Consider the following 27,778-nt stretch of genomic DNA (forward strand, 5'->3'; position numbering starts at 1 on the left):
AGGTGGTAGTAGTAATAGAGGCATGTGATGCAAGAAAGCAAGCTTATGTAACATCAGCCAAAAATTTCACACATCCATTCCCTCTGAACGTTTGTCCAGTTCCTCCTTGAATTTATTTAAGCTATCAACTTCCACAACGACAGATGGATGTCTGTTCCAGCAATCAACTGCCTGATGGCTAAAGGCAAATTTCTGCACATTTGTTCTATAACTGTCTTTCCTCAGTTTGAATTTATTCCTCCCTCAGGTTCATAATTTGAGCAAGAGGAAGAATCCCACCAGAATTGAGCCTGCTCAACCCATTCAAGACCTTATACACCACTATCAGATCACCTCACAGATACCTGGTCTCCAGACGCTGCAACTTCCAAAACTTATGCCTTTCTTTGTAAGACAACCCTTTCGTTCCCCTCACCAATCTTGTTGGCCTTCTCTGTACTCGCTCAAGCAGCTCTACATCTTTCCTAAAATGTGGCCTCCTGACCTGCAGTACTCAAGGCATGGCCTGACCATTGCCTTATACAAAGGAATAATCACCTCCTTTTTCCCTACTAGCAAAATTCCTATATATCATTGAGAATACCCCATGATCTGCTCTGGCAGCCTGCCTGTACTGCTCAGAAAATTCCTGTATATCATTGACAATACCAAATGATCTGCTCTGGCAGCCTGTCTGCCTGCACTGCTCAGAAAATTCCATATCTGACTACACAATTACTCCCAGGTCTTTTTCATTTTTTACAACCCTAAGTGTAGTACCACACAGTTTGTACATTTCTCTGGGGTTACTTCTACCCATATGCAGTACTTTGCATTTGTCAACATTTGTTAAACTTCAGTTACCACTTCTCAGCCCATCTGCCCAAACGTTCTAGATCCTGTTGCAGTAGCGCACTGCCATTAGTCATTCAACAACCCTGGCAACTTTTGTATCATCTGCAAACTTTAACATTAAGCCTGATATACCTTCAGCAATATCATTGATAAATATACAAAACAACAGTGGACCTAACACCGAACCCTGTGGGACTCCACTAATAACATTAGTCCAAGAAGAGCAGCACCCATTGATTACCACCCTCTGTCTTCTCGCACTTAACCATCCTTTTATCCATTCTATAAACTTGCCCTTAATACCATATTGTACAGTAGTCTTCCATGTGCAACAGTGTCAAAAGCTTTCCTGAAATCCAAATGTATGATATCAAATTGTCTTTTGCATCCTGTTCCTGTGTAACCACATCATAGTATCTAATCAGATTTGCCAAACAAGACTTTCCCTTAACAAACCCATGCTGTCTGAATTATTACGGCAGTCTTGTCTAGATGATCCTGCAATGCATTTTTTTTTTTTTTTTTTTTATTAAAACCCAAACATGAGAGGTATAAAACCTATAGTACTTAGTACAGTGCTTGGGTTGGAGGTTGAAAAGATGAAAGAAGATATTTAACCAGTGACTCCATTATTTTCCCCGGAAAAGAAGTTAAATTAACAAGTCTGTAATTAGATAACTGTAGATGAGCTGAACAGAAAGGGAAAGGGTTGGGAAGTGAACGTTGATGTGAAGAAAACGAAAGCGACGGCCATCAGCAAAAGGGAAGATGCCCTAAAACTAAGAATAGAAATAAATGGAAAAAGAGTGGAACAAAGTGGACAAATTTGTCAACCACCAATGCATTTTAATTGTAGTAATCATAACCAGTGATGAAAGAAACAAAGGAAATAAACACTAGAATTGCAACAGAGAAAAATGCATTTTTCAACACCATCCAGAGACCCGGATATCAAAACAAGGCTTAAAATTAATAAATGCTTTTTGTGGTCTCTGTCTCGTATGGTGCAGAAAAATAGATACTAAGCAAAAATATATGAAAATAAAATCAATGCTTTTGAAAAGTGGACATATAGGACGTGATGCAGATATCGTGGAAAAGGAAACTAAGGAATGAAGATGTACTTACTGAATAAGGCAAACACTAAATGTACACTTCTAAACACATTTGAAGTAAAGGAAATAGCATATATGGGCCACCTGATTAGAAAAATGATATTCAGAAACTTCTATGGATGGAAAAATAGAAGGCAGAAGAGGATGACCTAGACCAGGGGGTGGTCAACCCATGGCATGGGCACCCAAAGTTGCATTTGCACAAATTTTCTGGGGACTTGGAATTCAGAGTGAATAATGAAATATGTGTGGGAATTCAGAGTGAATAATGAAATATGTGTGAGAAATATGTCAGTGGAGTTCATTGTTTTCGTTCTACTCATTTTTTTTCTCATCTCATTTTTAAATAAATGCAGGATGTTAGTGATAATAAAAAAATTTAGCATTAGTAGAGGCATTTGATGCAAGAAAGCAAGCTTATGCAGCATCAGCCAAAAAAAAATAAAGTAAAATAAATAATTAAAAAATAACCACTTCCACTTCACCCCTCTGTTCGTTCGAAATACCTGTCCAGCTGAGCCTTAAACTTATTTAGGCTATCAACTTCCACGACAAGGGATGGAAGTCTGTTCCACCTACCAACCACCCGCTGGCTAAAGGCAAATTTCCGCACATCTATCCTACATCTGTCTTTCCTCAATTTGAATTTATGCCCTCTCAGGTGATTTTTCTGAGCTAGAGGAAGAATCCCATCAGCATTGAGCATGCTCAAACCATTCAAGGCTTTGTACACCTCTATCAGATCACCTCGCTGGCGTCTAGTCTCCAGATTAATTCGCAAAACTTAAGCCTTTCTTCGTAAGAGCACCCCTTTGTTCCATTCACGAATCTTGTTGCCCTTCTCTGTACTCGTTCCAGCAGCTCTACATCCCTCTTGAAATGAGGCCTCCAGGCCTGTATACAGTACTCTAGGTGTGGCCTGACCATTGCCTTATAGAAGAGAATAATCACCTCCTTATCCCTGCTAGAAAAATTCCTATATATCATTGACAATACACCATGAGCTACCCTTGCAGCCCATCTGCACTGCTCAGAGAACTTCATATCTGCCTGCACAACCACCCCCAGGTCCCTTTCATTCTCTACCACTGTCAGTGTAGTACCACAGAGTTGATACGTTGCTCTGGGGTTGCTGTTTCCCATATGTAGTACTTTACATTTGTCAATGTTAAACTTCATTTTCCACCTCTCAACCCATCTGCTCAACCTTTCCAGATCCTGTTGCAGCAGCATAGTGTCAGTAGTGTCCTTGACAACCCTGCCAACCTTCGTATCATCTGCAAACTTGGACATTAAGCTTGATATACCATCATCAATATCATTTATAAATACAGAAAACAATAAAGGACCCAATACTGAACCCTGAGGGACTCCACTAATAACATTAGTCCACGATGAGCAGTGTCCATTGATTACCACTCCCTGTCTTCTTCCTCCGAACCACCCCTTTATCCACAGCAGAAATTTGCCTCCAATGCCACACTCTCCAATTTGTGCAGCAGTCTTCCATGTGCAACAGTATCAAAAGCCTTTCTAAGATCCAAGTATATAATATCAAAGTTATTCCCTGCATCCAGTTCTTTTGTGGCTGCATCATAGTATCCAATCAGATTGGTCAGGCAAGACTTCCCCTTAATAAAACCATGCTGTGTCCGAGCTATAACTGAAGTCTTGTCTAGATGATGAATCTAGAGTCTTGTCTGAAAAAAAAAGCCGTGAAATAGGGTTGAATTTGAAAGTGTCTGCAATTCTGCCCAGACACGATAGGAGGGAGTATATGATGAGAGCCTTGTCGATCAATTCGGCCCTGGAAAGATTGTGCAAGGCTCAAGGGGTAGAATTTTTTTCAGCCTGGACTGTACTTGTTAACAGGAGGGATTGCTTCTACAGGGATGGGATACACTTAAATAGAAAGGGTGCAAGAATATTTGCTGATGCTATCGAGGCAGTGTTAGGTGGGTCGGAAAACTGCTAGCTTGGGGGGATACAAAGACAAATAGATTAACAGTAGCCACTGGCAGAGGTGAAAGAGATTCTTGCACTGCTTCTATTGGAATGAGCAGAAGCCTGAAAAACAAGATTCGGGATATTTCAGAGACTGCTGGGAGTCATTGCGGTACAAGTAAACACATGGATTGTGTTAGGGTAGCTAAGAATAGAAATAGGTGCATGTATACTTGCATGTACACCAATGCTAGGAGTTTAGTAAATAAATTTGATGAATTTGAGGTATTGCTCAAAACATCAAAGGCAGATATTGTTGGGATATCAGAGACTTGGTGTCACACAAATATAAGGAATGCAGAACTGGAATTTGGGGAGTACAACGTCTACAGGAAGGGAGGAGGGGTTATGCTATTAGTTAAGAAACACATAAAATCCAAGTAAGTGAAGCCAGTCGACATTGCTGGACAGTGCAGTGTCGAGTCAGTTTGGTGTGACATAAGCACTGGGAGATTAAAATTGAGAGTAGGAGTGTGCTATAGGCCTAATGACTCTGATGAGTATAATAAGAAACTGTACAGGGAAATAGAGTGGGCCAGTAAATCAGAGAGTCTTATAATGGGAGATTTTAATTTCCCAGATATTGACTGGAATTTGTGGGCTGGTCACGCACACACTAGCAAGGCTTTTGTGGATTTATTGGATGATTGTTTTCTACATCAGCGTGTTCGGGAGGCAACTAGAAGGAGAAATACTCTTGATTTGATTATCAGCAGTGATTCTTCATGCATTAAGAATCTGCAGATAAATGAACCACTAGGTGGCAGTGATCACAGTGTGCTGAAGTGGGATTTACTCAAAGAGGTAACTACCATTAGGGGTAAAGGGAAGGGTTATTGCTTTCGTAAAGGCGACTACGATGGACTGAGACGGTATTTAAATTCTATACAGTGGGACCAACTGATGATGTTACCAACAGTAAATGCAAAATGGGAAGCATTCAAAGAACTTATCTTGGAAGCTACTAGACTTTACATACCAACTAAGAAATATTGTTCAAGGTTTAGGCCTAAATCGATGTCAGGTGAAATGATGAGGCATATGGCAGAGAAGAAACATGCATGGGATACATACAAATTAACACATGACACAGAAGCCTATGATAGATACAAGTTGATCTGTAACCAAGTTACAAAGGAGGTTAGGCAGGCGAAGGCAGATTACGAGAGATCCTTGGCAAGGGATGCGAAAAAAAACAGCAAAGAGTTCTTTACTTATGTAAACTCTAGAAGGAAGGGGATGAATCAGATTGGTCCACTTGATATCGATGGGTCAACTGTTGATGATCCTGCTCAGGTAGCTAACAAACTAAATGAATATTTTGCATCAACATTCACACATGAGGAGTTATTTAGCGAGGGGAAAGCCAGAGGTGTATTCAACTCTAGCAGTAAGCTAGAGAATTTTGTAATAACTGAGAGTAAAGTGGAGGAGAAATTGTTGAAGATAAACACAAGAAAGGCACCTGGGGTGGATGGGATCTATCCAGTTATATTAAAGGAGGCAGCAAAGGAAGTAAGCAAACCCTTAGCCATAATTATGAGAGCTTCCTTGGACTCAGGGGAGGTACCCATAGACTGGAGATGTGCAAATGTGACCCCAATTCACAAAGGAGGATCAAAAGCTGACACAAGCAATTATAGACCTGTGAGTTTAACTTCTGTTCCAGGAAAATTAATGGAGGCACTAGTTAAAGAAGCACTGCAGGATCATTTAGACAAGACTTCAGTTATAGCTCGGACACAGCATGGTTTTGTTAAGGGGAAGTCTTGCCTGACCAATTTGATTGGATACTATGATGCAGTCACAAAGGAACTGGATGCAGGGAATAACTTTGATATTATATACTTGGATCTTAGAAAGGCTTTTGATACTGTTGCACATGGAAGACTGCTGCACAAATTGGAGCAGTGTAACATTGGAGGCAAATTGCTGCTGTGGGTAAAGGGGTGGCTGAGGGGGAGAAGACAGAGAGTGGTAATCAATGGACACTGCTCGTCGTGGACTAATGTTATTAGTGGAGTCCCTCAGGGCTCAGTGTTGGGTCCATTATTGTTTTCTGTATTCATAAATGATATTGATGATGGTATATCAAGCTTAATGTCGAAGTTTGCAGACGATACAAAGGTAGGCAGGGTTGTCAAGGACACTACTGACACTATGCTGCTGCAACAGGATCTGGAAAGGTTGAGCAGATGGGCTGAGAGGTGGCAAATGAAGTTTAACATTGAGAAATGTAAAGTACTACACATGGGAAACAGCAACCCCAGAGCAACGTATCAACTCTGTGGTATTGCACTGACAGTGGTAGAGAATGCAAGGGACCTGGGGGTGGTTGTGCAGGCAGATATGAAGTTCTCTGAGCAGTGCAGACGGGCTGCAAGAGTAGCTCATGGTGTATTGTCAATGATATATAGGAATTTTTCTAGCAGGGATAAGGAGGTGATTATTCCCTTGTATAAAGCAATGGTCAGGCCACACCTAGAGTACTGTATACAGGCCTGGAGGCCTCATTTCAAGAAGGATGTAGAGCTGCTGGAACGAGTACAGAGAAGGGCAACAAGATTAGTGAATGGAACAAAGGGATGCTCATACGAAGAAAGGCTTAAGATTTGCAAATTACAGTGTCTGGAGACTAGGCACCAGCGAGGTGATCTGATAGAGGTGTATAAAGCATTGAATGGTTTGAGCATGCTCAATGCTGATGGGATTCTTCCTCTCGCTCAGAATAATCACCTGAGAGGGCATAAATTCAAATTGAGGAAAGACAGATGTAGGATAGACGTGCGGAAATTTGCCTTTAGCCAGCGAGTGGTTGGTTGGTGGAACAGACTTCCATCCCTTGTCGTGGAAGTTGATAGCCTAAATAAGTTTAAGGCTCAGCTGGACAGGTATTTTGAACGAACAGAGGGGTGAAGTGGGAGTGGTTTTTTTTTTTTTTTTTTTTTTTTTTGGCTGATGCTGCATAAGCTTGCTTTCTTGCATCAAATGCCTCTACTAATGCTAATGCTAATGATCCTGCAGTGCTTCTTTAACCAGTGCCTCCATTCATTTTCCAGGAACAGAAGTTAAACTCACAGGTCTATAATTACTTGTGTCAGCCTTTGATCCTCCTTTGTGAATTGGGGTCACATTTGCACATCTCCAGTCCATGGGTACCTCCCCTGAGTCCAAGGAAGTTCTCATAATTATGGCTAAGGGTTTGCTTACTTCCTTTGCTGCCTCCTTTAATATAACTGGATAGATCCCATCCACCCCAGGTGCCTTTCTTGTGTTTATCTTCAACAATTTCTCCTCCACTTTACTCTCAGTTATTACAAGATTCTCTAGCTTACTGCCAGAGTTGAATACCTCTGGCATTCCCCTTTCTTAATAACTCCTCATGTGAGAATGTCGATGCAAAATATTCATTTAGTTTGTTAGCTACCTGAGCAGGATCATCAACAGTTGACCCATCGATATCAAGTGGACCAATCTGATTCATCCCCTTCCTTCTAGAGTTTACATAAGTAAAGAACTCTTTGCTGTTTTTTTTCGCATCCCTTGCCAAGGATCTCTCGTAATCTGCCTTCGCCTGCCTAACCTCCTTTGTAACTTGGTTACAGATCAACTTGTATCTATCATAGGCATCTGTGTCACATGTTAATTTGTATGTATCCCATGCATTTTTCTTCTCTGCCATATGCCTCATTAGTTCATCTGACATCTATTTAGGCCTAAACTTTGAAAAATATTTCTTAGTTGGTATGTAAAGCCTAGTAGCTTCCAAGATAAGTTCTTTGAATGCCTCCCATTTTGAATTTGCTGTTGGCAATATCATCAGTTGATCCCACTGTATAGAATTTAAATACTGTCTCAGTCCATTGTAGTTGCCTTTACGAAAGCAATACCCCTTCCCTTTACCCCTAATGGTAGTTACCTCTTTGAGTAACTCCCACTTCAGCACACTGTGATCACTGCCACCTAGTGGTTCATTTATCTGCAGATTCTTAATGCATGAAGAATCACTACTGATAATCAAATCAAGAGTATTACTCCCTCTAGTTGCCTCCCGAACATGCTGATGTAGAAAACAATCATCCAATAAATCCACAAAAGCCCTGCTAGTGTGTGAGTGACCAGCCCCCAAATTCCAGTCAATATCTGGAAAATTAAAATCTCCCATTATAAGACTCTGTGATTTACTGGCCCACTATTTCTCCGAACAGTTTCTTATTATACTCATCAGAGTCATTAGGCCTATAGCACACTCCTACTCTCAATTTTGATCTCCCAATGCTTATGTCGCACCAAACTGACTCGACACTGCACTGTCCAGCGATGTCGACTGGCTTCACTTCCTTGGATTTTATGTGTTTTTTAACTAATAGCATAACCCCTCCTCCCTTCCTATCCTGTCTATCCTTTCTGTAGACATTGTACTCCCCAAATTCCAGTTCTGCATTCCTTATATCTGTGTGACACCACGTCTCTGAAATCCCCACAATATCTGCCTTTGATGTTTTGAGCAATACCTCAAATTCATCAAATTTATTTACTAAACTCCTAGCATTGGTGTACACGCAAGTATACATGCACCTGTTCTTTTTCTTAGCTACCCCAACACAACCCATGTGTTTACTTGTACCCCAATGATTCCCAGCAGTCTCTGAAATATCCTGCATCTTATTTTCCAGGCTGCATCTCATTCCAATAGAAGCAGTGCAAATATCACTTTCACCTCTGCCAGTGGCTACTGTTAATCTATTAGTCCTTGTATCCCCCCAATCTAGCAGTTTTCCGACCCGCCTAACACTGCCTCGATAGCATCAGCAAACTTTCTTGCACCCTTTCTATTTAAGTGTATCCCATCCCTGTAGAAGCAGTCTTTCCTGTTAACAAATACCGACCAGGCTGAAAATAATTCTACCCCTTTAGCCCTGCACAATCTTTCCAGGGCCGAATTGATCGACAGGGCTCTCATCATATACTCCCTCCTATCGTGTCTGCCCAGAATTGCAGACACTTTCAAATTCAACCCTAATTCACGGCTTTTTTTCATCAGTGACCTGTACTTGTTAAGTAATTCCGCCCGTCTCCTACTCTTAATATCATTTGTGCCAACGTGTACAACTATATCATCTTTTGTGCCCTTAAAAGATGATATCTGCTCTACAACGTCATCAACCTTTGCCCCTGGCAGACATACCCTGGTCCAGTTCCACCTATCCTTTTTACAAAGCATGTTTCCCTGACAATAGTCACCAACAACTACTAGTTCCAAATTTTGCGATTTATATGACTATTGTGATCATATTTACAGTCATTTGCAAAAATTTAAGACTAGCATTAGCTTTTAGTACAAATTGAAGAAAAATACGATTTCATAGGCTATTTAAGAAGAAAAAACAGAATGATATATTTCATCCAGAACATAAGTTATTGGTAAAGTTATGTGAGATATATTATCCGCATTCAGTATTTAATGTAGCCTCCATAATTGGCAATTGGTTTGTATGTGGCATGGAGATGGAAGATTTTCTTCATTAATTCCTATATATTCTCATAAATATTTAAATTGCCATCAATCTGTAAAGGACAAATTGCTTGTCCTTTACAGATTGATTAGAATATCAACACAACAAAAACGTTCAAATGAAGAGGGGAGTAGGTGAGAATTTTAAGAATCTTGGAGTGAAAGATTTGGTATGATTAAAAAGGATAATAAAGCATCATTAGCATTAGTAAAGACACGTGATGCAAGAAAGCAAGCATATATAGCATCAACCAAAAAAACACAACCCTTCTCATTTCACCCATCCACTCACTCCAAATGTTTGTCTTGTTCTGCCTTGAATCTATTTAAGCTATCAACTTCTACAATGACAGATGGAAGTTTGTTCCAGCAATCAACCACCTGCTGCCTAAAGGCAACCTTTTGCACATTTATCATACAACCATCTTTCCTCAATTTGAATTTATGCCCCCTCAGGTAATTATTCTGAGCAAGAATCTCATCAGCATTGAGCATGCTCAATCCATTCAATGCTTTATACACCTCAATCAGATCACCTTGCAGGTGTCTAGTCTCCAGACACAAATTTGCAAAACTTAAGCCTTTCTTCAAAATCCTTTGTTCCATTCACTAACCTTGTTGCCCTTCTCTGCACTTGTTCCAACAGCTCTACATCCTTCTTAAAATGAGGCCTCCAGGCCTGTATACAGTACTCAAGGTGTGGCCTGACCATTGCCTTATACAAGGGGATAATCACCTCCTTATCCCTGCTAGCAAAATTCCTGTGTATCACTGGCAAGACACCATAAGCTACCCTTGCAGACCATCTGAACTGCTCAGAAAACTTCATATCTGTATGCACAAATACCACAGGTCCTTTTCATTCTCTACTACTGTCAGTGTAGTACCTCACAGTTGATATGTTACTCTGGGGTTACTGCTTCTCATATGCAGTACTTTACATTTGTCAATGTTAAACTTCAGTTGCCACCTCTCAGCCCACCTGCTCAACTTTTCAGGATCCTGTTGCAACAGCGTACTGTCATTAGTGTTATTAACAACCCTGCCAACCTTCATATCGTCTGCAAACTTGGACAGTAAGCCTGATATACTATCATCAGTATCATTAATAAATACAGAAAACAACAATGGACCCAACATTGAATCCTGGGGGATTCCACTAATAACATTAGTCCACGAAGAGCAATATCCATTGATTACCACTCTGTCTTCTTCCACTCAACCAACTCCTTATCCAAAACAGCAATTTACCTCCAATGCCACACTCCTCCAATTTGTGGAGCAGTCTTCCATGTGCAACAGTGTCAAAAGCATTTCTAAGATCCAAATATATGATATCAGAATTATTCTTTGAATCCCATTCCTTTGTGACTACATCATAGTATGCAATCAAATTGGTCACACGAGACCTTCCCCTTAACAAACCCATGCTGTGTCTGAGCTAAAACTGAAGTCTTGTCTAGATGATCCCGCAGTGTTTCTTTAACCAGAGCCTCCATTAATTTCCCTGGAACAGAAGTTCAACTAACAGGCCTTTAATTACTTGTCGCCCTTTGATCCTCCTTTGTGAATTGGGGTCATTTGCACATCTACAGTCCATGGGTACCTCCCCTGATTCCAAGGATGCTCTCATAATTATGGCTAAGGGTATTCTTACTTCCTTTGTTGCCTCTTTTAATATAACTGGATAGATCCCATCCACCCCGGGTGCCTTTCTTGTGTTTATCTTCAACAATTTCTCCTCCACTTTCCTCTCAGTTATTACAAAATCATCTAGCTCACTGCCAGAGTTTAATTTGCCTCTGGCATTCCCCTCCCTGAATAACTGCTCATGTGTGAATGTAGATGCAAAATACTCATTTAGTTTGTTAGTTACTTGAGCAGGATCACCAACAGTTGAACCATCAATATCAAGTGGACCAATCTGATGCATTCCCTTCCTTCTAGAGTTTACATAAGTAAATAACTATTTGCTGTTAATTTATATGTATCCCATGGATTTTATCTTCTCTGCTACATGTCTCATTAGTTCATCTGATATCCTTTTATTATTATTATTATTATTATTAGCCATATGGTGCAAAAAAGCCTGAGGCTTATGCTGTTCCAGCCAAAATTTCCAAGTTAGGCCTAAACCATGAACAATATTTCTTAGTTGGTATGAAAAGCCTAGTAGCTTTCAAGATTAATTGTTTGAATACTTCCCATTTTGAATTTGCTGTTGGTAACATCATTAGTTGGTCCCATTGTATAGAATTTAAATATTGTTTCAGACCATCGTCGTCACCTTTACGAAAACAAAAAATCCTTCCCTTTACCCCTGATGGTAGTTACCTCTTTGAGTAAGTCCCATTTCAGCACACTGTGATCACTGCCACCTATGGTTCATTTATCTGCAGATTGTTAATGCATGAAGAATAACTACTGATAATCAAATAAAGAGTATTACTCCCTCTAGTTGCCTCCCGAACGTGCTTCTGTAGAAAACAGTTGTCCAATAAATCCACAAAAGCCTTGCTATAGTGTGAGTGACCAATCCACAAATTCCAGTCAATATCTGGGAAATTACAATCCCCCATTATAAGACATTCTGATTTAGTGCTCCACTCTGTTTCTCTGTACAGTTGTTTATTATACTCATCAGAGTCATTAGGCCTATAACACACTCCTACTCTCAATTTTGCTTTCCCAGTGCTTATGTCACACCAAACTGACTTGCCACTGCACTGTCCAGCCATGTCAGCTGGCTGAACTTCCTTGGATTTATGTGTTTCTTAACTAATAGCATAACCCCTCCTTCCTTCCTATCATATCTATCCTTCCTGTACACATTGTACTCCCCAAATTCCATTTCTTTCTAATAGAAGCAGTGCAAGAATCACTTTGACTTCTGCCAGGGCTATTGTTAATCTATTAGTTTGTATATCCCCCAAGCTAGCATTTTGTATTCATTTTCATTGTATTCATTTTGTGTTTTGAAATTGAGAGTAGTTTTTTAAGAGATTTAACGGAAATCCATTCTGGGATTCCCCAGAAATGAATTCTGGAGAATGGAACTCGCTACCCCTAAAAAGGTTCGCTACCTCAGAATGGAAATCCTTGGTTGAAAGTAAAAGTAAACTTTGCCCCTTGCATACACAATCATGGATAGGAAATACAGTACAGAAGACTATAGTAGGTTCAAATTCAAGGAACTTGCAAGAGTGGCAGAGAAGAAGGAAGACTGGAGATCCTTATTAGTCAATCTCCTGGAAGGAGATCTTTATTATTAGCATTACTAGAAGCATATGATGCAAAAAAGCAAGCTTATACAGCATCACCCAAAAAAAAAAAAAATTCCCATTTCACACATCCATTCCCTCTAAATGTTTGTGCAATTCTTCCTTGAATTTATTTAATCTATCAACTTCCACAAGGAGAAGGCACATGATGGATAGATGAACTTAAAACCATCAAAGGTGCAAGAATGTGATACCACTAATTGGATAGATTCTGTCAACCACCAATGCATTTTAATTGTAGTAACTTTGCACCTGTTCCCTCTACAATTATCATAAAATTGTTAAACTCTCATCCAGAGAGTTTAACAATTTTTTGATAACTGAAAATATTTCATTTGTTGTCACTATGGCAATAGTGATGTCTTCACAGCACTACTACATCTTATATTGCCATGCAAAGTGATTGACACTGTCTAGGTCAGCATTTCCCAAACTCTTTCAGTCACAGAACACTTTTCATCTCACAACCTATTTATTCAACACTTAAGATACACAAGTTTAGCAGGACCCAAAGAACTGTTGCTAATATTTCATTACATGCAGTGCATTGTGCATCAGGAGCATCTTTATTTCCAAAATGTGTAAAGTTGAAATTCAAATAACTGTCATCATACTTTCGTTTTGGTCTTTTATTAGTTGGTTCCTGTTTTTTTCACTTCGGATATTTGGGGAACAAAAGGTTGTGATTGTCTGTCCTCACTTTGAAGCGTCACAAAATTGTGTTCGTTTTCATCAACAGTTGCAATACTAGAAGTACTTGCTTCTTGCTTTAAAGTTCCTTTTTTCCAACCACAAATCCATGGTCATTTATTTTAATAATAATATTTAAAAATACCAATAATTATCAAAAAAAATTTATATAAGGAAGTGAGTTTAGCTATGATATCGGTTTGCTTCCCCTCACCTTCAACCCGTGCATTCCAGGCCAAATCGCATACGAATGGCATATTAGATCACTACATTGCTACTTTTTCATAGATGTCATTACCAGTGGCTGCTCGTGACTGTGATGTATGGGAGTGCTGCCTCTTAAAGTTACATTAAATTGCCTTGGTTATAAGACATGTAGACATAGTAATAATAATAAGCAAGTTAAAAATGCTGCAAAACATTAACTGGACACTTACCATTAACAGACTTGTAATCTTGAAATTTTATTTAAAAATAAAGTCGATTCTTCAGTTTTATATTGTTGAAAATAGATTAATAACTTTTTCATTCAATTTCGGTGCACTTTTAAAATTGGCACTGCTTGCTCCACAGTTCCTTTGGCTCGTTTTGTCACCTATGAAAATGTGTATTGGCAACCTGCCAACTAGGCATTGACTGACCCACTGTGGCATTATTCTGTCAAAATTTGGAACTGTGTAGCGCACAGTTCTGCCTAAGATTATATTTCAAAGTTGGAAATGATTTCATGTTTTTATTTGTTTATTATTGGAAATAGTGGATGAGTATACTATATGCAGGACGTGTTAATAAAAATATTCATTACGTTGCATTGTTCTTCACAATATTTCATATAATTCCATTGACTGTATATTTACATTTAAAGGGTTGGGAGATGCTGCAGTTTTGCAGTGCCTACCAACGAGGCCCCCCCCCCTGTCATCACCTCTACACATGTTTCTCTATGCCACGCCTGCCAAAATAAAGTGTTCTGCTGTCTATTTCATTATTAGTCTGTCAGTATATTAATAACTGAAAAAAATAATGTTAAAAATTATAATGATAGAAAAGTGGCATATGCTACAAATTTGCAAAATTTATTATTTTATTTTATTATTATTTTTTTAATTATTAAATACGATTTTTCATGGAACACTTGTTTACATCTCATCTCATGGAACACAGTTTGGGGAACGCTGGTCTAGGTGAGGGCTGTACCTTTGTTATATTGCTGGGCACAAATGCTTCTTCAGAAACCCAAGTATAGTATGCAGCTGACTTGTGGAATGGCATAACACAGATTGATGCCTTCCCAGTCTTAGACAATGATCAGCATTATTTTTGTGTTCCCTGATTCTTGTCTGAATTTTTTTGGATGGGGAGAACTTAGGTATCATCATTTAGTCTTGCATTTGGTTACTGGCTTATGTGTGACTGCATTTCAGAAAAACACCATAAATATAACTCAGAGCACCTGCAGCATGCACCTTCTCTTCTTTGTTTGGCAAAATAACTCTCCTATTCACATACACTTAGAAATACACTGATACTATACAACTGTCCTGTCTCCTTTTATATGTAGTCTGTGCTGCATGATTCCTGATTACAGTCACATGCATACAACAGTGTTGCCGCTACTTTTTTAAACAATCTTTATAATAAAATTGTACAAGGTATACTTGGCTCTACATGTCAAAATTTATGTACCTTTGTTAGTTGTTTATTCAGATTACATGAAAGTATGCCTACATTTTATTACAGATGGATTTGTGTGGCATTATTCACAGTTCACATATAGACCTGCATTTTTGATTGCACTGTTTGACTACATTGTTGGATGACATGACACTGCTGGGAAGAAATTGTGTTAAAATAGCATTGATTTTTTATTTGGTAGTGGGCCAAAAAGTAATGCCTCTCATTGCATAACTTTTGAAGGAATGAAGATAAATTAAAAACATACCTATAGATAAAAAAAAAATTTGTCTTTCAGCATATCATTTTTCTTCATATGCCTCACCTAACAATACATTTCATCTGGTGCTTAACAAGCTTTTGTATGCCATTTAAGTAAAATTTCTTTTAGCTGAGAAGCAGTAGCATAGCCATGATTTTTTTGCAGCAGGTACATTCACAAAAAAAATGGCAGCAATTGCCTAATTCTAAAAAGCACCACAATACCAGATTTCAGTGTGGGGGGGGGGTACAATGTACCTGCTGACCCTACTCTGGCTACACCACTGCTAAGAAGCCAACCGTTTCTTCATGACTATTTTAACTTCTTCATCAGAGTCATGGGTTGTTTCAGTGTTCTTTAAGCCTTGGGAACAAAAAAGTTGCTTAGGGTTAAATCTGAAGTATGGGAGGGGTACCACAATGTACCTGCTGACCCTACTCTGGCTACACCACTGCTAAGAAGCCAACCATTTCTTCATGACTATTTTAACTTCTTCATCAGAGTCATGGGTTGTTTCAGTGTTTTTTAAGCCTTGGGAACAAAAAAGTTGCTTAGGGTTAAATCTGAAGTATGGGAGGGGTGCAAAACAACTTCAAATCCTAGGAGTGAAATTCTTACCATCGTTATATGGTTACAGTGAGATTTCACATTGTCATTTTGAAGCAGTGCTGCTATGGTATGGTAGGCATCCAGGCAAATGCGTATGGTGCCATTTGGGTGGGGGGGCTTTGCGATCATGTGGATTATTTAAGAGTTCCAAATGCTTGATTTGCCTAGGGTGCAAAAATATTTCACAGTGGCACTGTGTTGAAGCAACATGTTTCTTTTTTGAGCTTGTTTGATGTCTCAGTGTACTTGACTAAATTTGTGGTTTTTTTTTTTTTTTTTTCAAAAATTCAGTGTGGATACAGAGGCAAAACCAATGAGAACTAGTGTATTATATTTGCATTTGTTGGATTAACTTTTGATAGAAACATATTTATCTTGTTTTGTAGCCAAATAACAGTCCCAGTTTTTAATATTTATCAATTCTCTTTGACAGCAATGTGACTCATCAGTCCACACATGCGCTGTCCAGTAAACAATTGTGAGGATGGTACTGAGTGACTCAAAGTCATTCACTTCCAGATCAGTCATGTATTCTTATAACTTCTAAGATTTTTTATTTATTTATTATTATTATTATTATTTATTTTTTGACTTTGGCTGGCTGGCTGGCTCAGTTAACAGAAAACTAGGTTAATAAAAGTGCAGATAATCATGTTTCTGCTGTACCTCAGATATAGAATCTCAGAATTTTGCAAAATTAATCAAAATTTTATCTCAACAGCCAGAAAACTGGTGTGATGAAGTGAGTGCTATGCTAATTTTTATTCTTTATGCCGTGCCTTTACGGTGTCAGTAGGATTTGTATTTGGACACCAGCATTGTGACAAAACATTATAAAGTTCTAAGAATTCATGAGAAAATAAACTTGATAATTTTTTTTGTTTCAGAAAAAACAGACTTGTGCCACCTGTTGGGGAAAACACAAGACTAAGAGTGTGGAGACAGATGTGTTTAGAAGAGGAAAATATGATATATATCAGCAAACCATATTTAACTGAGGTAAGTATATTATATAATATCAGCAGAATATCTAGAAATATTCATTATCATTAAAATGCACCATTTTAGAGGTCTCTAGTATCCAGACCATACAAGAATGAAAGGAATAGGAGATAAAAATATAGATCAATGTCATTTAATAGCAGGTTTAGCATTAGTAGAGGCATATGATGCAAGAAAGCAAGCTTATGCAGCGTCAGCCAAAAAAAAAAAAAAAAAAACACTTACACTTCATCCCTCCATTCGTTCGAAATACCTGTCCAGCTGAGCCTTAAATTTATTTAGGCTATCAACTTCCACAACAAGGGATGGAAGTCTGTTCCACCAACCAACTACCCACTGGCTAAAGGCAAATTTCTGCACATCTATCCTACATCTGTCTTTCCTCAATTTGAATTTATGCCCTCTCAGGTGATTATTTTGAGCAAGAGGAAGAATCCCATCAGCATTGAGCATGCTCAAACCATTCAAGGCTTTATACACCTCTATCACCTCGCCGGTGCCTAGTCTCTAGACACTGTAATTTGCAAAACTTAAGCCTTTCTTCATAAGAACAACCCTTTGTTCCTTTCACTAATCTTGTTGCCCTTCTCTGTACTCTTTCCAGCAACTCTACATCCTTCTTGAAATGAGGCCTCCAGACCTGTATACAGTACTCAAGGTGTGGCCTGACCATTACGTTATACAAGGGAATAATCACCTCCTTATCCCTGCTAGAAAAATTCCTGTATATCATTGACAAGACAGCATGAGCTACTCTTGCAGCCCGTCTGCACTATTCAGAGAACTTCAAATCTGCCTGCACAATTATCTCCAGGCCCTTTTCATTCTCTACCACTGTCAGTGTAGTACCACAGAGTTGATACGTTGCTCTGGGGTTGCTGTTTCCCATATGTAGTACTTTACATTTGTCAATGTTAAACTTCATTTGCCACCTCTCAGCCAATCTGCTCAACCTTTCCAGATCCTATTGCAGCAGCATAGCGTCAGTAGTGTCCTTAACAACCCCGCAAATTTGAAAATTAAGCTTGATATACCATCATCAATATCATTTATAAATACAGAAAACAACAATGGACCCAACACTGAACCCTGAGGGATTCCACTAATAACATTAGTCCACGATGAGCAGTGTCCATTGATTACCACTCTGTCTTCTCCCCCTCAACCACCCCTTTATCCATAGCAGCAATTTGCCTCCAGTGCCACACTGCTCCAATTTGTGCAGCAGTCTTCCATGTGCAACAGTATCAAAAGCCTTTCTAAGATCCAAGTATATAATATCAAAGTTATTCCCTGCATCCAGTTCTTTTGTGACTGCATCATAGTATCCAATCAAATTGGTCAGGCAAGACTTTCCCTTAACAAAACCATGCTGTGTCCGAGCTATAACTGAAGTCGTCTAGATGATCCTGCAGTGGTTCTTTAACCAGTGCCTCCATTAATTTTCCTGGAACAGAAGTTAAACTCACAGGTCTATAATTACTTGTCAGCCTTTGATCCTCCTTTGTGAATTGGGATCACATTTTCATATCTCCAGTCCATGGGTACCTCCCCTGAGTCCAAGAACGCTCTCATAATTATGGCTAAGGGTTTGCTTACTTCCTTTGCTGCCTCCTTTAATATAACTGGATAGATCCCATCCACCCAAGGTGCCTTTCTTGTGTTTATCTTCAACAATTTCTCCTCCACTTTACTCTCAGTTATTACAAGATTATCTAGCTTACTGCCAGAGTCGAATTCACCTCTGGTTCCCCTCGCTGAATAACTCCTCGTGTGTGAATGTCGATGCAAAATATTCATTTAGTTTATTAGCTACCTGAGCAGGATCATCAACAGTTGAACCATCGATATCAAGTGGACCAATCTGATTCATCCCCTTCCTTCTAGAGTTTACATAAGTAAAGAACTCTGCTGTTTTTCTTTGCATTCTTTGCCAAAGATTTCTCATAATCTGCCTTCGCCTGCCTAACCTCCTTTGTAACTTGGTTACAGATCAACTTATATCTATCATAGGTTTCTGTGTCACATGTTAATTTATATGTGTCCCATGCATTTTTCTTCTCTGCCATATGTCTCATTAGTTCATCTGACATCCGTTTAGGCCTAAACCGTGAACAATATTTCTTAGTTGGTATGTAAAGCCTCGTAGCTTCCAAGATAAGTTCTTTGAATGCTTCCCATTTTGAATTTGCTGTTGGTAACATCATCAATTGGTCCCACTGTGTAGAATTTAAATACTGTCTCAGACCATCGTAGTCGCCTTTACAAAAGAAAAACCCTTCCCTTTACCCCTGATGGTAGTTACCTCTTTGAGTAAATCCCGCTTCAGCACACTGTGATTACTGCCACCTAGTGATTCCTTTATCTGCAGATTCTTTATGCATGAAGAATCACTACTGATAATCAAATCAGCAGTATTACTACCTCTAGTTGCTTCCCGAACATGCTGATGTAGAAAAGAATCATCCAATAAATCCACAAAAGCCTTGCTAGTGTGTGAGTGACCAACCCACAAATTCCCGTCAATATCTGGGAAACTAAAATCCCCCATTATAAGACTCTCTGATTTACTGGCCCACTCTATTTCCCTGTACAGTTTCTTATTATACTCATCAGTCATTAGGCCTACAGCACACTCCTACTCTCAATTTTGATCTCCCAATGCTTATGTCACACCAAACTGACTCGACACTGCACTGTCCAGCGATGTCGACTGGCTTCACTTCCTTGGATTTTATGTGTATCTTAACTAATAGCATAACCCCTCCTCCCTTCCTATCCTATCTATCCTTTCTGTACACATTGCACTCCCCAAATTCCAGTTCTGCATTCCTTATATCTGTGTGACACCACGTCTCTGATATCCCAACAATATCCGCCTTTGATGCTTTGAGCAATACCTCAAATTCATCAAATTTATTTACCAAGCTCCTAGCATTGGTGTACATGCAAGTATACATGCACCTGTTCCTATACTTAGCTACCCTAACACAACCCATGTGTTTACTTGTACCGCAGTGATTCCCAGCAGTCTCTGAAATATCCTGCATCTTGTTTTCCAGGCTTCTGCTCATTCCAATAGAAGCAGTGCAAGAATCACTTTCACCTCTGCCAGTGGCTACTGTTAATCTATTAGTCCTTGTATCCCCCCCCCACCCAAGCTAGCAGTTTTCTGACCCACCTAACACTGCCTCAATAGCATCAGCAAATATTCTTGCACCCTTTCTATTTAAGTGTACCTATTTATTCAGAACTTTGGTCCTGACATGCCTAAGAAAATGTCTCCGAAAGCCTTGAGGCTTTTACAGACATTCTCTCAGGAATGCCAAGCTTAGCTTGCTACCTTGGAGTCTAAAATGCTGATGGAACTGTTATGCACGTGACACTAAAGTCAAATGGACCTAATTTCAGCAAAGTCCAGTTAGTCTGTGAGAGCCAAATCCTCTATTTTCAGCTTTGCAATAGTGGGACTGTTAGTTAGTTCTTTATTTGGTTTTTAGGAGCATTAGCAACTAAGGCCATATTGCTCCGGGATATGCAGTGGTCATTCCCTGACCTTTCCGCATCCTCCATGTTTGGTGGTGACGGGCTCGAACCCCGGTCTAATCAAGAAGCGTGTGCTATGCACTGCTGCTCCTTCCCATCTGGCTATGGAGGCGCCAATAGACTGTTAGTAACCCTGAGCGTAATCCCTCTGTGAAAGTCCTGAAATACGGCACTTAGTATGCTGGAGGTGACCACTCGGGTGCGAACCAACGTAAGCAGGGGTCGAGGCGTGGTGTCTACACCACATGGAGGAATGCTGCCCCTCTGTGTTACCAGGCAATACTAGGTGGTAGATGACTCGACAACCAATGCATTACCACCACTTTGCTTATTGGAGGCTTGAAGTGGTGGAACCCATCTTTAGTCTCCATATCAAAGTCTCTCAACATCTGTCCCATCATGCAGTATGATTGATGTATTTTGAAGTTATGATTGATGTCCTGACAAGACCCAATCTTCCTTACATTTTGAGGGTACAGCTGTAAAATGGTGTTTGCAGGATGGCTGCTATATAGTTCTAGAGTGGCCGTTAGACTGGACCGCCGAACCTATTGGTAACTCTCTAGGAGGTTTCCGGATCAGCTAGTGTATAATCTCGCTTCCTCATATCTGCAAGACAGTGACTGGAGGGAGTAGTGTGTATGCAGAAGTGAGGAGCATTGTCGAGGCCGCATTATGTCAAGGAGCTGGTGTATATTCTTGTCGTGTGTAGGCCATATTCAAAAATTTCATTATTTTAAACATGACCTTACCACCTTTTCTTATTACTCAATACGTCATCAAACTAATAGAACAAGCTGATCTGTAAAAAGATCTAAACCTCCCAAACGCTTCCTCATTAATTTCACAAATATATGTGGTCTCAGTTCCAGTCTCAATGATGTCCATTTCCACTTACAGTCTGCCAAACCCCACATACCTTTTCTGATAGAATCTCAATTATTGGTTGATTCAACCACTGCTCACCTCAGTTGGCCAAAAAATTCGGTGTAAGATTCCTTTTGCTTCAAAGGTGATACTTGTGCATATGTCTGCGCTGATATTTCCCGTCAGGGACTTAATACTTTGGGATCTCCTCATATCGATCTTTCTGTCCATTCTGTAAAATTCATCTGTTGCCTGTATTGTTCCCCAAACTCCACTAATCACTTGGAACTCTTTGAAACTTGACTTTCTCCAGTTCAAATTTCCTGACAGTGAGGTAATTTTCATTGGTGATTTTAATGTTCACAACTCCAGCTAGCTTCTGATTTCTAATCACACAGACCTGGTCAAGATACTGAGGCTTTTGCAGTTACCAGTGATCTTGCACACATTGTTCATTTACCTACCAGAATATCAGACAATCCTAACCACACAGCCAACATGCCCGATCTTTTTCTCACAAACAGGGACTTAATACTTTGGAATCTCCTCATATTTATCTTTCTGTCCATTCTGTAAAATTCATCTGTTGCCTGTATTGTTCTCTAAACTCCACTAATCACTTGGAACTCTTTGAAACTTGACTTTCTCCAGTCCAAATTTCCTGACAGTGAGGTAATTTTCATTGGTGATTTTAATGTTCACAACTCTAGCTAGCTTCTGTTTTCTAATCACACAGACTTGGTCAAGATACTGAGGCTTTTGCCGTTACCAATGATCTTGCACACATTGTTCATTTACCTACCAGAATATCAGACAATCCTAACCACACAGCCAACATGCCCGATCTTTTTCTCACAAACAACTTCTAAGTACACATTTGAAGTGAGTGGTTTTCTAGACATCTCAGGTCACAACTTGGTGATGGGCTCTTCCCCATGTGAGCCTTTCACTTGTGGTCATTCTCAACCTTGTGTTGTTTGGCATTATAAAAATTCAAAATGAAATGATCTGTGAGATTTCTTTTCTGCTTTTCCTTTATCAGATTACTGTTTCAAATCTAATGTCAGCATTTGCTCAGCTAGTTTCAGTTAAATTATTCTTGTATTCTTTATTTCCCACTCCATCTTAAAATATGCTAAGGTTGTTCAAGATAAGAATATTGCATATCACAATTGACTTGTATCCTTTTTAACTTGTCTACACCAAAGCTTGCAACAATTGTAAAGCAGTTATTAATCAGTTCACACTTGATTTTGAACAGGCTAAGAGCAGAAAACTTGCTTTTTGTTCAAATGGTACTCAAGCATTCTGGTCTCTTGCCGAAGAGACCAGAATGCTTGAGTTCTCCTTCCATTTTGGAAGAAGATTACATGTGGAATCAAAAGGATGATTCTGATTTAGTCATAAGCCATTTGTACTGCCGAAATGGAAAGTCTAAAACAAGAGAAGATTCTGTTCATTTGTTTAGTAAGGAAGTACTTTATTGCTGCATGTGAGACTACATACTGCACCAAGTTCTGATTAAAACTGTTATTATAATTGCCCACATGAGGTAGTACAAATTTCATCAATTGGAAGTACATTTTCAAATTCACTTTTTTTTTTTGGATATATGTGTTAACAGTAAATGTATTGAAAAAAGGATGTTAAAGTAAATGTGAATAACATTAATTAAATCATGTGAACTATTTGTTATTGAGTGAATTTTATTGTGTAAAATTAGCATTAGTAGAGGCATATGATGCAAGAAAGCAAGCTTATATAACATCAGCCAAAAAAAAAAAAAAAAAAACACTTCCTGTTTCACCAATCCATTAATTTCAAAAGTTTGTATAGTTCAGCCTTGAATTTATTTAAGCTGTCAACTTTCACAACGACAGATGTAAGTTTGTTCCAAGGTGCCTCCATAGCCAGGTGGGAAGGAGCAGCAGTGCGTAGCACACACTTCTTGATTAGACCGGGGTGCGAGCCCGTCACCACCAAATATGGAGGATGCGGAAAGGTCAGGGAATGACCACCGCATATACCGGAGCAATATGGCCTTAGTTGCTAATGCTCCTAAAAACCAAATAACAAACAGTAAGTTTGTTCCAGCAATCAACCACCAGCTGGCTAAAGGCAAATTTCTGCACATCTATTCTACAACTATCTTTCCTCGATTTGAATTTATACCCCCTCAGGTTCGGAATCTGAGCAAGAGGAATCCTGTCAGCACTAAGCTTGTTCAAACCATTCAAGGCTTTACACACCTCGATCAGATCATCTTGCGGGTGACTAGTCTCCAGATGCCGCAATTTGCAGAATTTAAGACTTTCTTCATAACAGCAACCATTTGTTCCCTTCTTTCTCTGTATTCGTTCCAGCAGCTTTACATCCTTCCTAAAATGAGGCCTCCAGTATACCGTACTCAAGGTGTGCTTGACCACTGCCTTATACAAGGGGATAATCACCTCCTTATCCCTGCTAGCAAAATATTTGTCATGAGCTACCCTTGCAGCATGTCTTTGCTCCTCAAAAAACTTCATATCTGACTGCACAATTATCCCCAGGTCTTTTTCATTCTCCCCTACCCTGAGTGTAGTACTGCACAGTTGGTATGTTACTCTGGGGTTACTGCTACCCATATGCAGTACTTTGCATTTGCCAATATTAAACATCAGTTATCACCTCTCAGCCCATCTGCCCAACTTTTCTAGATCCTGTTGCAATAGCATACCATCCTTACTGTCATTAACAACCCTACCAACCTTCTTATCGTCTGCAAACTTGGACATTAATCTTTGATGTACCGGTGGTTATAAAATAATCCCTATTCAGGAGACCCTAGTGTCAAAACAGTTAGTTAGCACTGTGAAATTTGGTGAATATGTCATTTAGGGTATGGGGAAGCTATATGTAGGGGTAAAAAATAAGATCAAATTTCCACCACCAGGGGAGAAATGGCAATGCACATATGTAAAAGTTGTCATTTACTTCAAGATATGCTGCTTATGCAAATAACATCCTGTTAGATAAAAGCAGAAAGGCCAATGCCACCATCAATAACCATTATGGCTCTTACAAAAAAGGAACGTGATCTTTTAGTAAAACTATTCTACCAGAATAATAGTAATGCTAATGGATGAATATTAGAAACTTAAAGGTTTGCATAAAGGACCTTTGACATCAGCGGGGCTTCGAAAACTAATAAAGAAATTTGAAGCGACGGGGAGTTAGGTTTAATTCCAGGCAAGGGATGACCACATATCGGAACAGAGGTAGTGGATGAAGTGGCAGTTGCAATTGTCAGAATGCATTAGCATTGTTAAAGGCACATGATGCAAGAAAGCAAGCTTATATAGCATCAGCCAAAAAAAAAAAAAAAACCTCATTTCACCCATGCACTCGCTCCAAATTTTTATCTAATTCTACCTTGAATCTATTTAAGCTATCAACTTCTACAACAACAGATGGAAGTTTGTTCCAGCAATCAACCACCAGCTGGCTAAAGGCAAACTTCTGCACATCTATCCTACAACTATCTTTCCTCAATTTGAATTTATGCCCTCTCAGGCAATTATTCTGAGCAAGAGGAAGGATCCCATCAGCATTGAGCATGCTCAAAGTATTCAAGACTTTATACACTTCAATCAGATCACCTCGCAGGTGTCTAGTCTCCAGACACTGTAATTTGCAAAACTTAAGCCTTTCTTCGTAAGAGCAACCCTTTGTCCCAGCAGCTCTACATCCTTCTTAAAATGTGGCCTCCCGACCTGTATACAGTTATTTGTTATTTGGTTTTTAGGAGCATTAGCAACTAAGGCCATCCGGGATATGCGGTGGTCATTCCCTGACCTTTCCGCATCCTCCGTATTTGGTGGTGATGGGCTCGAACCCCGGTCTAATCAAGAAGCGTGTGCTACGCACTACTGCTCCTTCCCACCTGGCTACGGAGGCGCCCCTGTATACAGTACTCAAGGTATGAGTACTGTATGCAGTACTCATACCTCGTGGCCCCCCATGGGGGGGATGATGTGTACAGTAACTAGTGCACAGTACTGCACTCTTCTAAGCGATCACATAATTCCCCCTCTGCAAGAAAGGCAATCCTTGGAGACCATAGTGTTCATGCAATATGGTGCCCCTCTCCATGTTGGTCGACAATTGAAGGTGCTCCATTCAACATTCGAAGATGATTGAATCATTTCTAGAGACTTTCCACAGTTCTGGCCAGCCTGATCAGCAGATCTCAATCCCTGTGATTTCTGGCTATGGGGATACCTGAAAGACAGTTTACCATATAGATGCTTGTCGATTAGAAAGCAAGCATTAAACATCATATATAGCCAACATCCCCAATGAGATGCTACTCGAAACTGTGTTGCATGCAGTCCTCCGTTTTCAGAATGTCATCTCAATTGAAGGAAAGTGTATAGAACAATATCTATAGATTTCTAAATTCTGATATTAAAATCTAATCCTAAGTTGAGTATTCCACCTTGTGTTTACAGTGCCAATTTCTCCCCTGGCAGAAATTTGAACAAATTTTTTTTTTTCTTCTACAGATTGCTTCCCCATACCCTAAATGATGTACCCACACATTTTCACAGTGCTATCTCTAACCATTTTGACACTAGTGTCTCCTGAATGGGGAACCTTATTTTATAACCACCTTCAAAAAATGTATTTATTGTCTTAGGTTAAGTTAAGGATAGAATACAATAGTAACTGCTCAGGCTTTTCCTGATTATGCTTAGTGATAGGATTCAATATGGAATCCAGAAGCACTCCCAATTATTAATTAGTTCTCTCATGTGGTAGCTTAAATTACTTAATGTGATACTCTTTGCACAATAAAATTCACTCAGCCATAATAGTTCACATGGTGTAATTAGTTTTATTTACATTTAATTAATTCACAATAAAATAAAAACTAGTTATAACTAACTTGTTTTTATTTTAAATTAAATGTAATGCACATTAATATGCATGTTTCATTTCAGGTGTTATGATTTATAAGAAAAAAAAAGGCAACTACTTTTATGCACAAACTGAGAAAATTTTGTTTCTGTGCATCTGCCACATTGCCCATTCATTCCTCCAACCAGCACATGGCAACAACCTCCAGTGCTTCAGCTACAATATGCAATAGGTGGATAGCCTATCTGATATGTATGGAAAAAACAAAACATATAATAATTGGTGAATTTCTGTTGGTTTGATTTTAATGAAATTCAGGAGGGCTTGACAAATTGTTCCAAACAGCGAAATATAAAATTTCATAAATATCCATTCAGTGAGAGTTGAGTTATGTGCAAGATAGACAAAGAAATAAAAATCTTTTGAATTGTATTCAAAGATTTTGAAAAATTTCAAATATTCCAAATTCCATTAAAATTGTATTGACCCAATTTTAATGGAATTTGGGATGTTTGAAATTTTTCTAAGAGGCCCAAATATAAAATTTCATGAAAATCCATCCACTGGGGTAGAATCATTACATAAGGATGGGGGAGAAAAAAGATAATTGCCAGATTTCTATTGGTCCAATTTTAATGAAATTTGGAGTGGCTTGACAGATCTTTTAAAAAGGCCTAAATATAAAATTTCATGAAAATATGTCCACTGGGAGTTGAGTTGTTACATGTGAATAGATGGATGAACATGGTGAAGACAGTAGGTGCATTATGCACATATGCTAGCATGCCATTTTTCTTGCTTATTTGCTTGTTCATTTTGTATGATTTTATTATGTTTATTTTTTACCATTCAAAACTTCATAGTAATTTTTAAAAATTCATATAGCCATTGTTCTGTAACTGTTCAGAATGTTTATTATTATTTTTTTTAATCCTAGAATAAATCCTAGAAGTTTTTGGACATACTTTGAAATACCTTATATTAATGGCATTTAATAGTAGTATTTTGATTTTATTTTCTAGGAGGAAGAAAAGTACTACAATGAAAAAGTGATAGTTCCTCCTCCCATTTATGAAGAAAATAAACTGGATTCTATAAGACCCAAAACAATGGTAGAACATTTGAGTCATTTAAATCATTGTAATTCTTGGGATTGATATGCATTTGAAACTTTATATGCTTCTTGCAGGGAGAAAATAAAGTGCACAACAGCTGTAAGAATAAATGAGAATGGTGGAGGAAAAATAATCAAAACATTATGAAGTGATAATAAACATTATTTATAACAACAACAAAAAAAAAATTAAAGTATATTAAGATACAAGACAGTGTTGTGGTTTTATGTAATTGCTGTACACAACTTATTTGAGCAGTCTACTTGCCCATTAGGAGGGTCAAGACTCAGGTCTGGGTACAGTTTAAACAGAGAGCAGTGAACAATTTAGTGTAGCGTAATACCCAGGCAACTCATGGAAAAGTC

At 38.9% G+C, this 27,778-nt stretch overlaps 1 protein-coding gene across 1 annotated transcript in view; it reads left to right on the forward strand.

Annotated features, from left to right (window-relative positions):
* The window catches only part of LOC150075768 (uncharacterized), a 28,084-nt gene extending 539 nt beyond the window's left edge, over positions 1-27,545 (forward strand). The window contains exons 2-3 of the mRNA XM_090387004.1: positions 16,872-16,983; positions 27,321-27,545. Coding sequence (XP_090243130.1) covers positions 16,872-16,983; positions 27,321-27,455 — 247 coding nt within the window. The 3' untranslated portion in view covers positions 27,456-27,545. The remainder of the gene's footprint in view (positions 1-16,871; positions 16,984-27,320) is intronic.
* The last annotated feature ends 233 nt before the right edge of the window (positions 27,546-27,778 follow it).

The sequence above is a fragment of the Mastigoproctus giganteus genome, chromosome 13 (assembly GCF_048544385.1).
Source record: "Mastigoproctus giganteus isolate SK-2022 chromosome 13, ASM4854438v1, whole genome shotgun sequence".
Taxonomy (NCBI): domain Eukaryota; kingdom Metazoa; phylum Arthropoda; class Arachnida; order Uropygi; family Thelyphonidae; genus Mastigoproctus; species Mastigoproctus giganteus.